The sequence below is a fragment of the Biomphalaria glabrata genome, chromosome 10, assembly GCF_947242115.1.
Source record: "Biomphalaria glabrata chromosome 10, xgBioGlab47.1, whole genome shotgun sequence".
Lineage (NCBI taxonomy): Eukaryota > Metazoa > Mollusca > Gastropoda > Planorbidae > Biomphalaria > Biomphalaria glabrata.
Genome location: NC_074720.1, coordinates 45,037,397 through 45,049,873, shown reverse-complemented (window position 1 = coordinate 45,049,873; position 12,477 = coordinate 45,037,397). Strand labels below are relative to the sequence as shown.

The 12,477-nt window shown below is 35.6% G+C and overlaps 1 protein-coding gene and 1 long non-coding RNA gene across 4 annotated transcripts in view; one reads left to right on the top strand and one right to left on the bottom strand.

Moving 5' to 3' along the window:
• The window catches only part of LOC129928831 (uncharacterized), a 126,135-nt gene that overhangs the window by 9,381 nt on the left and 104,277 nt on the right, over positions 1–12,477 (bottom strand). The window contains exons 7-8 of the long non-coding RNA XR_008780343.1: positions 1,629–1,778; positions 319–673 (exon numbers count right to left, since the gene is read on the bottom strand). This is a non-coding gene — a long non-coding RNA (uncharacterized LOC129928831). The remainder of the gene's footprint in view (positions 1–318; positions 674–1,628; positions 1,779–12,477) is intronic.
• The window catches only part of LOC129928829 (uncharacterized), a 55,166-nt gene continuing 47,668 nt past the window's right edge, over positions 4,980–12,477 (top strand). For 2 of the 3 annotated variants that reach the window (XR_008780325.1, XM_056045121.1), the window contains exons 1-3: positions 4,980–5,198; positions 6,387–6,467; positions 6,590–6,755. Coding sequence is in view for 2 of the 3 variants with exons in the window: in XM_056045121.1 (XP_055901096.1) it covers positions 6,725–6,755 (31 nt within the window). In the remaining variant the exon portion in view is untranslated. The remainder of the gene's footprint in view (positions 5,199–6,386; positions 6,468–6,589; positions 6,756–12,477) is intronic. The other variant, XM_056045120.1, reaches the window with a different exon arrangement.

Sequence of the window (12,477 nt, the reverse complement as noted above, 5' to 3'; positions counted from 1 at the left end):
CAAAAAGCAACACAAATATGTATTTGCAAATACAGACAAAAATATACCACTCAAGGCTGAATTCATTCATAGAAATTTATGGCAGAATACATAGAAATATGAGAAGTAAATAGCTTGATAGACAGAAACATGACCTGTAAATTACTTGATAGGGTTAATGTTATAATTGAAATTTAACAGTAGACTTCAAATAAGAAAAGAATGTTAATGTATGTTAAATTACAGGTTTCACTAGTTTAGCTAATAGCAATTTGAATATTATTTTACACTTGGTAACTACATGCTTCAACTTTACTCTGTGCAAAAGTGCAGTCCTACCTTGATTTCTATCAAGTGATCTCCAGCCTACATGTTTCAGTTCTTTACCAGCCATTAACATAAGACAATCAAAGCCATATTGTAAATCATGTGAACTATCTGAATTGTTCTTCTCTTCTACAGCAAGATGTCTTCACTCAATGCATAATTCCCCTAGAATGAAGAAGATAAGATAATCCATGCATTGTTAACAGAAAGATGTCAATTAACTGTGATGTCATCCTCTGAGCTGAGTCAGCTAGAGCTGCTCCCAATGTTTATCCCTGTCAAGAATGCCTTGCTTTGGCAAGTCTTTCAAAACCTTTTACAACTTACACCTTCAAGTGTCTTTCAATGAACAAATCATGTTGATCCTCTGCCAACATAAAGAAGTATACATAGATATTAGCATTTCAAGTCATGGGCCAAAAGCTCAGTCATTTTTCATTTCGCTTCTATATCAATATTTTGATTTTTTGTCGGCTAAATGATTTGTGTACCTCATAGGAAAACAATGGGGTCCTGGGTTTGAACCTCAATGAAGATTGGGATTTTGAATTTTTAGGGTGCCCCTCAGTAACCCAACTCTAATGGGTAACTGATTTTAGGTGGGGAAAATTAAGGTGGTTAGTCATTGTGCTGGACACATGAAGACCTGCTCATTAACCACTAGCCATAGAAACATAACCTTGACATCATTTGCTCCATAGATCGCAAGGTCTGAAAGGTAAACTTTACTTTTTTTTTTATTAATATCCACTGTGCATACTGCATCTCATTACTTCTTACTTATGTACAATAGATTTCTCTTTTCCCTTCCTTGTGTTTCTTGAATCTAGTATCTTTTTATAGAGCATTCTGATACCTCCACAAAGCTAATGGATTAAATTATTTGTCATAATGTCCAAAAATAGAAACTAATTATTTTATAATGAGAATGTGGGTATGTGTGTTGTCTATCCAGTATCCAAAACTACACATTTTTCAAGAAAAAATCAACAAATTAAACATATTGAAAAGGTAATAAAAATTAACAAGGATTATGTGAAGGTCTTTCCAAATTTTATTAATATTTGTGGTTAAACAGTAGAGTTCTTTTTATTTGTTTAAATAGATCATTAAGTGTAATACTTCAAGACCTATATCTAGTTCCTAATCTTCAGACAGGTGATCTGTTTTATCCACCATGGTCAAACACATCAACCTTAGACAAACAGTATCCACCCTAGATAAACAGTATCCACCTTAGACAAACAGTATCCATTTCTAAAAAAAAAAAAATACATATAGATAATTTTCTTTACATTTTAAAAGAAAAAGAGAAAGATTACCTGAGGTGACCAGACACCATCAATAAAGCAATATTTTTTTGAGATATCAGTTACTGGTTTGGAAACTGCAGATGGATCAGTCACTGTACAAAACTTGGTCAGTAAAATTTGAAAAGTAGACAACTCCATGGTAAACAATAAAATCGCCACCTGAAAACACAAATAAACAATAAGAGGATGTAGACACACACACAAATTATTACAATGTATGATTTTAATTCAATGTGAGCCAAAGGAATAGTTATAACCTTATATAGCCTTAAACACATCAAACATTTGAACTAGTGGCCAATACTGCACCACATTTTAAGGATAAATGTATAAAATATACAGCTATTTTATTTGAATAAATGTGAATATTAAAGTCAATATAAACAAATATGAGACTGTGTGACAAAAGTTTAACTTAAATATTACATACTGTTTGCGTTTTTTTTTTTTCTCTGTGTTCTCATTATAAATTGTAGGGTTCAGATATATATATATTTATCGAAGATGAACTCCATTCTTTTCAGATCAGGCAGCTTTCCATACAATCTTTATTCTAAAGGACTGTTGGGGGGCCAGTATTTTGTATGGGCCTCAAGATAAAACAAGGCCACGCGTTTCAACATTCAGAATAAGTGTTGCCTCATTATGTTGTGCCCTGTTCAAAGGTGAAAAATAATTCATTGACTGTGTCCTGATAGAATGTAACAAACATCCTTAATCCTGATGTTTGAGTGACAACTGTTATATTTTTGGTTTATACTACTCTTTTTTTCTTTTCTATTGTCTTCTGGATATAGTGGAATTTAAGAAAAGAAAAAGTAAAGTACCCCTTTCAGACCTTGTGGTCTATAGGGCAGATGATGTAAAGGGCATCTGTTTCTGTGGCCTATGGTTAATGAGGGTGTCATGTGTCCAACCACCTTTACTTTTGTCTAACTAATGTCAGGTACCCATTAGAGCTGGGTGGATTCAAGAGGTGCCCAAAGATCCCAAAATTAAAAACCCCAGTCTTCAGCAGGATTAAAACCCTGCACCCTGGTTCAGTAGCCAAGTGCTTTACCATGGAATTTAAGACTGCTTAGTTATTCTCCCATTTGGGCAGAGTCAGCTTTTTCTTCTCCTCTATTTGAAAGTGTGCTGGGACCCATTGAAGAACAGTTTTCTTGCTATTATTGTTGAGATTTATAAGAGCTGCCTGGCCTTTTTGATAGAGGAGGCATCAGATTTTTTTAAACATTAGAAAGAAATGTTTATTCATTAGAAAGTGTGCATGAGAGATCGCCAGTGGCAATTAAATTTTCTAATCTTTCTCAATTGAGCCATTTATTGAATAAGACAGCTCCTCTGTTACTGGTGGATTCTTAAGATGATTCATCTGTATAATTGACCCACTAGTTATTGGTTTATTAGATTTGTAGAAAAATATTCACCATTTTCTTGAGATCTTTCTGATTGTGATAAGATTTTTTGGTTATGTTTTCAATACTGTCTCTTACAGCAGAAAGAGAGCTTAGGTCCCAGGGAAGAGAGTCATTGCACTGTTTAACTGATTCATAAATTATATTTTATAAGTGGTGTTTCTTTGAGATTCTTGTATGAAATGAGGTCTTTTCAGTTAGTTTTGAGTGCCAGACTTGTGGGTTTAAGTTTTGAGTGGGTAGCTCTCTTAGGTTTTCATTTTAGTAAACTGAGTAAGGATTATTATTTCTTTTATTTTGTCCAGAGAAACCAGGGAAAAAATGATCTCTTCCATTGCTTTGAAGGTTGTTGTTTTCATTGTTTGGAGTTTAGTTTTTGTTTTACTTTTTTACTTTGTCTATTTTCTTTAGAATTGACTGCTGAATCATATGATGTAGCACTGTGTTCTAGAGTGATGTAGCTGGTACATTTCTTTTTCAAAATGTAATTTGCTTATGGAAGCTCACAGCCTGCTAGGTGGTTGGTGTTAGCCTTCCCTGGTTGTCCAAGAAGTCTACATCTGAGTTGCCAGTTACACTGATGTGATTTGGTATCCACTGCATCTAGTGTGTTGTAGCTGGTACATTTCTATTTCAAAATGTTGTGACTTGGTATCCACTGCATCTAGCATGATGTAGCTGGTACATTTCTATTTCAAAATGTTGTGACTTGGTATTCACTGCATCTAGCGTGATGTAGGTGGTACATTTCTATTTCAAAATGTTGTGACTTGGTATCCACTGCATCTACCGTGATGTAGCTGGTACTTTTCTATTTCAAAATATTGTGACTTGGTATCCACTGCATCTAGCATGATGTAGCTGGTACATTTCTATTTCAAATGTTGTGACTTGGTATTCACTGCATCTAGCGTGATGTAGGTGGTACATTTCTATTTCAAAATGTTGTGACTTGGTATCCACTGCATCTACCGTGATGTAGCTGGTACTTTTCTATTTCAAAATGTTGTGACTTGGTATCCACTGCATCTAGCATGATGTAGCTGGTACATTTCTATTTCAAAATGTTGTCACTTGGTATCCATTGCATCTAGCATGATGTAGCTGGTACATTTCTATTTCAAAATGTTGTGATTTGCTCCCAATTAATATTTCCATTTTATATCTTTTTCAATTTCACTTTTTTTTTAGTTGACTTTAAAGACTGTCATTTTAATCATACTGCCATGTAAGATCTTTAAATTTGTTGAACCATGGATTGGGCAATCATAAATCTATAAAGTTAGTATGAGTGAAAGCATAAATGAGTTTGAATATAACTATATCAAACAGATTAAAAAAGTAAAAGTTCTCCTTTCAGACCTTGTGGTCTATAGGGCAGATGATGTTAAGGTCATCTGTATCTGTGGCCTATGATATACAAGGGTGTCATGTGGCCAGCACAACGACCAATCACCTTTACTTTTTCCCAACCAATGTCAGGTACCCATTAGAGCTGGGTGGACTCAGAGGTGCCCAAACATCCAGAAATTAGAAATCCCAGTTTTCACCAGGATTCATAGCTGGGACCCCCAGCATGGAAGCCAAGAGCTTTATCACTCAGCCACCACGCCTCCATCAAATTGATTAGGCTAAAAGTAGTCCTATAGTTCTTTGAGTGAAAAGAACACAAGAAAACAGTGTTTAATGAATAAAAAATGGAAGAAGAAACTTTTTTTTCCCACTAAAGTAAATCAAAGTAAAGTTCCCCTTTCAGACCTTACAATCTATGGGGCTGAGGATGTAAAGGTCATCTGTTTCTGTGGCCCATGGTTAATGAGGTTTTCAGCACAACAACCACCCGCCTTTACCTTCCCCATCACATCAGGTACCTTTAGGTTGGTAGACATAGTCATGTGATCAGGGCACACATATTGTTGGTAAAAATCTGGTCTCTATGCACAGTCAACACACGCTTTTAGGCACTTACCATGGATAAGTCGAGCAAAGAAAGATATAGTCAGGAAATTACAGAAATAAATAATATTGATCCTTACACTTTGAAAGCAAGCCATCATAATAAAGAAAATGATTTGCTGCCCTCCTTGTGTTATCCAGATCTCTTCACTTATAATCTTGTTCTACTGAAAGTGCCTACACAATCACAAAGGATGAATTCAAGGTATTCCAAATCAATTTTATTGTTAGACCTAGATTAGATCTAGATCTACTAATCTAGACTAGATTCTAGATCTATATTCTAGCTATTTAAGTTAGCATATCTAGACATATATACAACATTCATATAGATTGTGATAGAGATCTACTCTTTACTCAAGCCTTCAAGGTCTAGTATTCTAGATCTAGATCTATGGCTATATAGATCTATTATATATTATATACAAAATCTGGATGATGTTTGTAAAAATGTTTGTAAAATGTTTTACATGTTTCGGATGTTCCTTCAGAGTTGAAGATAGTTTACTTCCTAGTCCAAACCTCCCGCAGGACAACGGGGGATGGGAGCGGGCAGGATTTGAACCCTCGACCATCGATAAATCCGAACGTCCAACAGTCCAGCGCACAAACCACACGACCAGGCAGCCATCCTGTCTCAGATTAGAGTGTGACTAGATCTAGAGTCTAGCCTACATAATACTTAGGCTTAGTAGATCATTCTAGATCTCATCTAGACTCTATAGAATAGATCTAGATAACATCTAAAATCTACATATCTCTGTTGCTGCATATTTTAAGCATATGAGACTTAATCTTTATCTAATAGATATAGCTAGATCTAGTCTTCACTTCTAGGTCACTTGATAAGATAAATAAATTTAGCTTTTATATAGCACTACTTTCATGCTTATAGCATGCTCAGAATATATATATGAACTATGGTTACAGATAATAGTTACTTATTATTAGATAATAGTATTATCTAGATCAGATCTAACTTCTAAACCAAAGAAAACTTTACTATCCAGTTTAGATCTAAGTCTAGGGCTGAAGACTTTTTAAAGTTTATTTTAGGACTAGGCTCATCAAGACTAGTAACTTGTTGATAAATCTAATGGTCCTAGATCTGTGTTTCTTTTACAACTTTCAAATGCTCTTTAAGATTTGAAGCTAATTACACCTTAGCCCAAACCTTTTGGCTGTTGCGGCTGAAGCACTTCACTAGTCTCAATTGAATTTTTGGTGTAGACTTAGGTTTTTAATTTCTATATTTTTAGGACGCTTCGAAGTCCAACCAATGTCTTGATATGAACAGGTATTTTTTATTATTTTTTTTTCTTTTCATTATACAAGAGCTCTACATCTATTACTAAAATGTTATTGCTATTTTTACTTTTGAAAATGTCTACAGGCTTACAAGAGTTTAGCAGCTTACAACCAGTTCCTAGATGGTTGGGTTCAAGATATTATGGCTTTTAAACCACTAGCAAAGGTAAGTAATAAATATTGTTATATTATACTAAATATCTTGATATTCATTGTATTTACATGTATATGAGACCAATGTCTTGATATGAACAGGTATTTTTAATTTTTTTTTTTTCTTTTCATTAGGTTCTTCACTCTCAGTGGTTAGCAGAATAGGTACTGCAGCCCTGGATAAGTCGAGATGGTATTATTCTATCAGCCCACTGTTCTTGTACAGTTGGACTTGGAGAGTCCTGCACTCATGTGGCAGCCACTTTATTTATGCTGGAAGCCAACACCAGACTAAAAGAGAGTAAGACAGTTACAGGCTTGTTATCTTACTGGATAAATCCATCAGAGCTTAAAAAAGTTTTGCCAACTAAGGTTTCTGAGATTGACTTCACCTCATCAAAAACAAAAAGTTAAATTTGATTCTCTTGTGAACAACATCACTTCTAAAAATAAAAATGTAAAGGCTATTAAATCCAAAGAAACTATAAAGCTTAGTATAAATATTTTTAATTCATTTATTGAAAGTAATGAGACAACACCTTGAGTTGTTGTTCCAATCAGATATTTTACTATGTTGTGCTTATAGGATGGCTGCCTGGTTGTGCGGTTTGCGCGCTGGACTGTCGTTCGGATTTATCGACGGTCGAGGGTTAAACCCTACCCGCTCCCATCCCCCGTCGTCCTGCAGGAGGTTTGGACTAGGAAGTAAACTATCTTCAACTCTGAAGGAACATCCGAAACATGTAAAACATTTTACAAATATTTTTTTACAGGAAGAATAGGTTTGTGCCTGTGCTTTAATGCTGCTAGGTCTTTCAATGAAAATTTCAAAACAGTCATTTATAACTGTCACCTTCCTACCATAAGTACTAATAATTTCTTTGGGCCTGAGACTCTCCTTATTGGGCCAGAAAATCAAATCTCGTTGAAGACTGGTAATTTGAATTTTGGGATACCTCTAAGTCCAACCAGATTTAAATGGTATTTGACATTAGTTGGGGAAAAGTAAGGTGGTTGGTCATTGTGCTGGACAAGACATCCTCGTTAACCTAGTCCACAGAGACAGGTGACCTTTACATCATCTGCCTTATAGATCGTAAGGTCTTTAAAGTTAACTTGTTTATTAAAAAAAACATTTTATTTCTAGATCAATACCTGTTCTATGTAACTGTTTGAATAACAATGGATGCCAAGAACTAGTTTTTCTTTATATAGTATCTTAGTTATTAATTCAAATCAAGATGTCTGCCTGGTCATGCATTTTGCGCAATGGACTGTTCAGACTTACCGATGGTTCCGGGTTTAAACCCTGCCCATTCCCATCCCCTGTGGAAATCATTTCTAAAAAGTTAAATCTAAATCTAATCTAGATTGAAAGATTCTAGTCAATCTAGCTAGAGCTTGAGAGTTGAGTACTATGTCACATGCTATGTGTGGGGATCTAGTATGTATGTTTAGAGCATACTATTATGTAGAATCTATTTATATTGACTCAAGCTCTATACTAGATCTAGACCAATTACAGACTATTTATAATACTATCACGATCTAGATGCATGTTTATAATCTAGACTTGTATTAATTATTAGATCTAGCTCTAGATTCTAGATACAGTTTTAATTCTTAGATCTAGACCATGAAAAAACCTTCTAGATACGAATCTTGATTAGATTTCTAACTTACAACTTGTATTTGACCTACATGTTACTTTAGTGTTGTTTTTTTTAATTACTATTTAGATCAGTAGATCTACTAAATGTAGATAAATGTAAATAATTTACCTATAAATCCTATATGTTAAGATATATAATCTAAAATCTGTAGCATTTACTTTTGACTTTAGCCATAGGAGTAAGTGACACACTATTGTTGGAGCATAGTGATATGAAATCTAGTCTTTATACTAGAATATAGTATAACTAGAATTCCAGACTAACATAGGTGGACATAGGTTTTACCAGTCACATGAGGAAGCACTAAACCCCAGTGTAAAGCCCTCAGCCATGATGGACAAACTATTTATTGTATCATCTAGTTAATATAGATCTATCTACTTTATCTTATTATAATTAAATCCACTAAATTGTACTGTAAAATGTTTTACATTTTGGAAGTTCCTTCGTAGTCCAAACCTCCCCAGGACAACAGCCAAGTCTTTTCGAAGTAATCTCTTTTTGAAGTAATCTCTTCATCCCTAGAGCCTTGCCAAGTTCTAGGCCTAGGTCGTCTAGGAATGCTAAAAAATCTCATTCCTTTCTTATTGACGTATATGAGTTTTTTTTAGCACCCTTTTATGCAGCAGTAGCTAGGCATTTTGTTTAAATTAATGCACTAAAAAGGTCAAAGTAGAGATTGTGTTTTGGAAACTTAAACCCGATTGTATTAGATCTAGATTTACTATAGTCAGTATAGCCAGAGTAAGGCTACTAATGTAAACTTACAAACAAAATGACGGATCAGCTTAGTACGCAGAAACTGTCGCATCATATGTCTACCAACTCAAAGGGTGGAATGACCTAAAGATCTGAAATCCAAAATCCCAGCCTTTACTGGGATTCGAACTGGAGACCTTTTAAAACATTATCATTAATCATGGCTAGATTTAAAAGAAAAATTATTTTGTTAATTATTTACCTCCATTACGAGTCCATATTCATGAATTATTTATAATCTGGATTAATAGGGTTGGCTCAGTCCTTTTGCTATTAGTATTAGTAAGGGTCTTACTAGCATTCTGAGCATTGCACAGTCTGTCTCCTTACTCATTATCATACTGTCTGATCTTAGACAGTTTTCTCACATACTATCACTGAGTATCAGTTTATTTATATATGTCTGTTACTCTGTCGTCTCTGTTACACTCTGTAGTCTAGTGTAATCTGATTGAAGTTTGAAGGCATCACTGTAAGTTAGACGTAAGTCTAGTCTAGAATTCAATTAAAAAACGTATTCTTAGAATATTATAGGTAGTCCACAACATCAGTGGCCACAACCGTGGCCCAGTAATTTGGGTAAAACTTCCCATCGAAGGCCCCTAGTTATTAGACTGTCATGGTGGATCTTAGTTTACTAACTAGACCTAGACTAATCAGTGATCTTTTTGAAAAGAGACGATTAAAGAATTATTTGGAAAGGGATCAATCATGTAAAGAAAATCGTTGAGAGGTGTAATTGTTTATAATTTAATTTTTCGCGTCAACGACAGCTGATTTTATTTATTTATTTTTATTTGTACGTATTAAATACTAAAATAAGATATATAAATTAAATTATATGCGCTGTCTAGGTATAATTAGGATTAAGGTCTCATTAAATAACAATTTTATTAGAAGAAGAAAAGAAAAACTTTATGCTACTTATAAAAAGGACTTGAATAAAACGAAAAATTAAGTTATGGCGTTATGTCGACTAGATCTAAATCATATATATATATAGTTCGTCCATCGTGGTTCGATGATGACCACTTTAATTGTCATCCAGGGGGCTGAGGGCTTTGCACTGGGGTTTTATGCCTCCTCATGTGGCTGGAGAGACCTATGTGAGCCCGGAATGTTCGGCCGCACACTGGGCAGGTTATTCCAGCTGGAGCTAGTGTCGTGGGCCTTGCTTTTCTTTTCTGGCGTTTTTCTTCTGCCAGCATTGTTCTTTTTTCCTCAGCGACCTGCGCGCCAGTTTTCACAGCGCGACGCCATGATGCTCTGTCATGTGCCTCTGTCTCCCAGGTGCCTGGGTCTATGCTGAACGCCTTCAGAGAAGCTTTGAGGGTGTCCCTGAAGCGCTTTCTTTGACCACCTTGCGAGCGCTTTCCTTCGCTTAGTTGGCCATACAAGAGATCTAAATCATGTATCATATAGTTTGCCATCGTTGTTCCATGATGACCACTTATGTCATCCAGGTGTCTGGGGGCGTTGCACTGGGGTTTTGTGCTTCCTCGTGTGGCTGTTGAAACCTATGTTAGCCCGGAATATTCAGCTGCACACTGGGCAGGTTATTCCAGATGGACTTAATTTTTTTTTTTAGTGGAGTAAAGTAGTGCCATTAGAGTATGAAATGGGTTGCCTGAATAAGCAAGAAAACCAACGAATTAGCAGAGTTTAAGTCACTTATTAACACGTATGACTAGAATGGCACATTAAACACGTTGGACGTAGATCTTCTTCTTCGTTCTCATTGATATGTTGGAGTGTTCAGATGAGTAGACCAATACATGAGATGAACTGCGCAGTGGTTTCCAAATCAGGGAGCTCTCCATATAGTTTCCTTTCTATTGGGGTGATTTGGGGCCAATGACTTATACTGGCCTCTTGGTAAAGAGAGCAGTTTTGGAGGACGTGGTCTGCATTCTCTGGTGATACTCCACATGGGCAGATTTCACTGGTTCCAATTTTGAGCTTCCGGACGTAGATCTAATTATCTTCTTTTTTGAAGTAACCTCTCTTTTATAGAATAATATAAGACAAACGCTAATTTATTTATTTTGTCATTTTTGTCATCATTCGTTTTATAAAAAATAAACGGGAGTTAAAATTATTTATAGTTTTTTTGAAAGTCAATTGCAACAATAACAATAGCTATGCACATTTCATAAGATCTCATAGATCTAATTTTACGTATTTAAATGTAATATCAATATATTGACACCTTTTCAGACCTTGCGATTTATGGGATATAAATGATCTAAAAGTAATCTGCTTCTATGGCTGATAGCTAATTAACGAGGATGTCATGTGGCCAGCACAACAACCAACTTTACCCATCTACTTCGGGTTTTACTTATCTTATATAATGCAGACCTTACTTCAAAAAAAGAGATGATTACGTCCTACGTCCTACGCGTCATGCATTTAGTCATGATTGTTAACCAATGACTTAAATTCTACCAAGTCACTGGTTTTCCTGGCTGGCTCAGGCAACCCATTCCATGCTCTAATAGAACTAGGGAAGAATGATAATTTGAAACCTAAGAATAGATGTAATTAAGTCTTTTTTTTATAAAGGGATGAATCATATATATTTTTTAAAAAACGAGATTCAATCGCTTATTTTTGCCCGTGAAGCGTGCTACGAAACATCCCAAGTATATGCACATTACTGCTTATTGTCGAATGGCTACAATGGGCAGCGCATATGAACGCAACACATTCGCAAGGATGACAAAAATACAAGAGAAATTAAGGGGGATACAAGAGGTTGATCACAGAAAGCCCTAGGGAAGATGATCCAGTTAGTAACTAGAGCCAGCTAAAAACGTTACCACGTGACGTGTCAGCCTAACCCAATAGAGACTGGTGTGAGGAGAACAAGGAAGAAATTCAAGAACTGCTAAAGAAAAAGCACAACTGCTATTGTTCTGTTCTTGCAAACAATAATGACAATGCAGCCAGATCTCTCTATAAAGCTTCTTGTAACACTCCGCAGTCAAAGGTCCGGGCATAGAAGTAAATGGTGGCTTAAAGTTGAACTATCCGGGTTTATGCTAACACTGGTGACACACGCTCTTTCCACGAGTCGCTTCTATGTGCCTATAGCTCTCATCTTACCAGACTGTAACCAGACTACGTCGCCGCTAAAATCTTCCGATGACTCCACTCTTTTAACCAGCAAGACGGATACACAAAATTGCTGGACAGAACACTATGGCTTGCTATTTGGTGACAAATGATTTGTATCGGAGGGATCCGTGGTAAATATTCCAAAAAAAAAAAGCTATAGGAGAGGAGCTCGATGATTCACCATTTGAGAAACTTGAAACTGCAATTCTCCTATACAAAAGGAGTGACAAGTCTAATTGCTCCAACTATAGAGGCATCACACTTCAATCAGTAGCATGAAAGCTCTTTGCATGAGTTTTGCATGAGTTTTGCTTGACCGACTAACCCATTTTTTTACGATTAAACTTTCCTCGTCTGCGAGTTACGTTATATATATTTACATGTAAGTGTGTCATAGACTTAGTACACAGTAATGCTACGCGATGGCTGAAGTGGCCAGAGCAAAGGTTTGATAATTACAAGGCAAGAGTT